General features: G+C 36.6%; 1 protein-coding gene across 1 annotated transcript; it reads right to left on the reverse strand.

Annotated features, from left to right (window-relative positions):
• Positions 1-2,311: 2,311 nt before the first annotated feature.
• LOC112391136 (GTP-binding nuclear protein Ran-like) lies at positions 2,312-2,965 on the reverse strand. The gene has a single exon (XM_024732326.1). It carries the CDS (start codon positions 2,963-2,965, stop codon positions 2,312-2,314), a length of 654 nt encoding a protein of 217 aa, XP_024588094.1.
• Positions 2,966-4,209: the final 1,244 nt, after the last annotated feature.

Below are 4,209 nucleotides of genomic sequence, written 5' to 3' on the forward strand. Positions count from 1 at the left end.
GCATAAAGAGACAGAAGTTTGATGGAAAACTCACTTGATGCACATTAACTCTAACTGGTTCCTCTCCCAATTCTGTTAGTGTGGCTCTAATCGCTACATTAGCTCTATAAACCCCACCATCCTGCTTATTCGGAGAGGTTTCCTGGCTCTGTTGTTTTATAACTAAGATATTTGTAAACATAATAAACACTCCCACAAAACATCCGTCTCAAAATTGGTTCCCTTTCTTCATAAAGGAGCCAGAAATTCTGATATGATCACAAAAAAAAGATCATGCTGTTTGTTATACTAAGGGCGTTTGATTACCTTAGCAAGTGTTTTAAATGAATAATAAGTTTAAAACTCAAATAGAGTATTATAAGGTAATATCTCAAAACATTTCAGAATTATTTGCTCTTTGTTCAGATACTATAGCTTCTAGGTAGAGCAGTGTCTGATAGGCCTTACTCAATATAACCATAAATTTCTGTGGTTTCTACCCACCCATCAGATTCCATAAAAGCCAGATAAAAATTCCTGAAGATCATTTAAAATAATAATAGAGCTATGTCCTGGCACTATGATGAAGGCCATGCAATATATTATCACATTTAATACTTGCAATAATGCTATGAAGTTGGTATTGTTATTATTTCCATTTACTAGAGGAAAATCCAGTATAGAGAGTTTAAGTAACTTGTCCAAAGTTGCTGGTTTTCAGGAAGATCAACATCACATCTGTTTGATTTCAAATTTCTTAATCACTGTTCTGCATGATTTTCTCTCATTCTCTCTTTTGTCTCTTTTTTGGAGGGAAGGACTGAGCTACAAATTCAACAGGCTTTACATAATACCAATTTATCATTATTTCACTTAGTCAAAAGGTGCTATAGACTTAATGTTTTTGTCCCCCCAAATACATTTGTTGCAACCTAATCCCTAGTGTGATGGTGCTTGGAAGTGAGGCTTTGGGGAGGTGATTAGGTCATGAGGACAGAGCCCTCATGAATGGAATTCGTGCCCTTATAAAAGAGGCCCCCATCAACCATGTGAGGACATAGTGAGAAGATGGCTGTCTATGAACCAAGAAGTGGGCTCCCATTAGACACCAAAACTGCTGCCACCCTGATCTTCTTCCCAGTTTCTCAGAGCTATGAGAAATGTCTGTTGTTTAGGCCACCTAGGCTATGGTATTTTATATTTTGTTATAGCAGCTCAAATAGATCCAAGGCCATTCAAGAATATGTTCTTGGAATTCATCAAAAAGCCCTGACTTCTTTGTAATTAAAGGGTATGCTTGAATTAGGAGTCTCACTTCCACTCTCTGCTACTACCTTAAAAATGTATTCCAAGATAAAGTGGCACTGTCTACCCATAAAAATGCATAAAACACAGTAGGTTTTCTATATTTTTGCTACTGTAAAATTCAGGTTAACCTTCCTTTTACTGGAACTCAATGCAAACCGAATATTCATGATTTATTGGGAGGGAGAGAATTTATCTGGAGGTTGTGGGTATTCCCTCACAATGACTGATAGGGGGCAGCAGAGGGCTTTACAAGTGAGCATGGCTGAGGCCAGATGAGAAAAGCTTTCCTTGGGTGTGTTGGGAGTGGGAATAGAGAGAAGGGTGAGCAGTGGTGGAAAGGGTTATCAGAAATCATGAAAGGCAGGAGAAAAAGGAATCAAGTCATGGGTGTAGATAGACCAGGTAGGAGAGAGTCAGAGAAATTGCCAATTAGAGTTGAAGATAACAACCAGTTAAATAGACAAAACCCCATCTGCAGGGCTTTCTGTCTAGTCCTATCCAGCTTCAAGCTATGAAGAACTATAATTACAGATTTAAAAAATCTTAGGTGGTACCAGTCACAATCTTATATACTTTATATTTGATATTATATTTGTTGATTATTTTTATTACATTTATTTGTTATATTTATATTTATTATTTCTCATGAAAATATCATAAATTCTTTTTTTTATTTGAAATACAACTTTATTCTGATTCTAAATGAAAAGGAATGGGAATGACAGTAGAAAACAAGATTCTGCCACTGAATATAGTGATGTGACAACAGTCTTATATTTGAAGCTCAAGGAGGAAACAACTGTGTTGCAAAACAGCTAAATATGCAGGTCCAAAAAATGAAGGTTTTTTTTTTTTTAACTGCCACATTCACTCCGAAGCCCATTCATCTCATTTAGCATCCCAAAGATTAAGCACATACTCTGCTTAGCTATATAATAAAGTGGCAAACACACTGCACCACTGACATCACAGAACAGTTGCCTATAAGACTAGACTTCTGACTCTGGGTTCCAGCTTCACTTTCTCACATGTCATCATCTTCGTCTGGGAGAGCAGTTGTCTGAGCAGCCTCTAGATCATGCTTATACCGCACTGCCAAGGCTGGGTCCTTGACCGCTTCTGGCGGGGTGAGAGCAGGCATGGCAATGAACTCCAAGTTAGGGTCTCTGATCAGTTTCATAGCAAGCCAGAGGAAGGGCTTTTCAAAGTTGTAGTTACTTTTGGCAGAAATGTCGTAGTACTGAAGATTCTTCTTTCGGTGGAAGACAATTGACTTTGCCTTAACCTTTCTGTCCTTAATATCTACTTCGTTGCCATACAACATGATGGGGGTGTTATCACACACTCGTACCAGATCTCTATGCCAGTTAGGCATGTTCTTGTAAGTAACTCTCGATGTTACATCAAACATTATAATGGCACAATGAGCTTGAATATAATAGCCATCTCTTAGTCCACCAAATTTCTTCTGACCAGCTGTATCCCATACATTGAACTTAATCCGTCCTTTGTTGGTATGGAACACAGGGGGATGGACCTCAACACTCAAGGTAGCTATATACTTCTCAGATTCACTAGTCAGATGACGTTTCATGAATGTATGAGTAGTTTTTCCAGTACCACCATCACCAACCAATACAAGTTTGAACTGAACTTGGGGCTGTTCTTGGGCAGCCATCGTGATGTTACTTCCAGAAACATCTCTGTGCCCTTCTGACTGAACTCATAAATTCTTACAAAAATCCTATGGTGGGGATTATCCAAATATTACAAAAAAAGAAACTAAGCAAGTGCAGAAAATTTGGGGTTAGATCTTAAGGCTAATCTAATCTCAGATCATAGGCTTTCTCCCTTAAATTCTCAACAAAGTGACAGTTTTCTTCCAGTAAAAGATTATTTCTGCACCCAGGAAATTTGAAGAAAATCAATGCAACGGTATTTTAAAAATTCCAAGTTCCCTTTATAAATCTATTTTTTGTCTAAGCAATATTCTTTATTTTTTTTAATTTTTATTTTAACATCTTTATAAGCAGTATTCTTTAGAATGCACTTATTGGAATGAAAATCTTTCCTTGGAGATTTGTAGTTCTTTGGGATACCATTCAAATAATTTAATTATCAAATTATCTGAAGATAATAAGAGAATAGTAGGTATTAGACTAGGGACTCCCTCAGTTGCAGAGGTGTATGTGACCTTGAGGGCTTCAGTTACTTATAGAGTTGACACTTCCTCTCAGAAGCTGTTATATTACCACATAAACTTGATTTATGCTAAATTTAGATAAAAAATGAAGCAGCCATTATACGTGCTCAGATTATTATGAGGCTGCAATAATTTATATACATTGGTTGGTATTTAAAAATTCTAACGTGATTTAGAAATTAATATTTAGACGTTTGTTTTCCAGCATAATTCTGGAGGAGGGGCCAGAACTGTGGAACCAGTATTCTCTCATGATTTGATTAAAATAGTGAAATCAGAAAAATTCTACAAGAGCAAAAGAAAAAGGTGATCCTAGCATTGGTATAACAGAATGCCCTTCAGGATGCTCTACCTCATCTCAGAATAGCCTGCAAAAAAATGAAAAATACATAAATAAAAGGATACATAGGGCAACCAATAACAGAATATTGTTTTCTCTTATATTGCGTAGATGTGTCCATTTTATGCATATATTGTAGAACTATGCCTAGGCTAGTAGGCATAGTTACATACCTATGAAATTAAGGCTATGTAAAATTATTGGATAGAATCTTTAAAGTTTGAGACTCTAAGATGGTCTTCATGATTCCTGCTTGCTGATATTCATGCCTTTGTCCATTCCCTTGCTCTGAGTATGGATGGACTTGTGACTTGCTTCTAACCAATAGGATATGGCAAAAGGAATGGACTATGACTTGCATGATTATGCTACATTATTT

The sequence above is a fragment of the Neophocaena asiaeorientalis genome, unplaced genomic scaffold (genome assembly GCF_003031525.2).
Source record: "Neophocaena asiaeorientalis asiaeorientalis breed wild unplaced genomic scaffold, Neophocaena_asiaeorientalis_V1.1 scaffold18, whole genome shotgun sequence".
Taxonomy (NCBI): Eukaryota; Metazoa; Chordata; class Mammalia; order Artiodactyla; family Phocoenidae; genus Neophocaena; species Neophocaena asiaeorientalis.

Coding starts and splice junctions, on each gene's coding strand:
- LOC112391136 (XM_024732326.1), bottom strand. CDS start 2,965: ATGGCTGCCCAAGAACAGCCCCAAGTTCAGTTCAAACTTGTATTGGTT.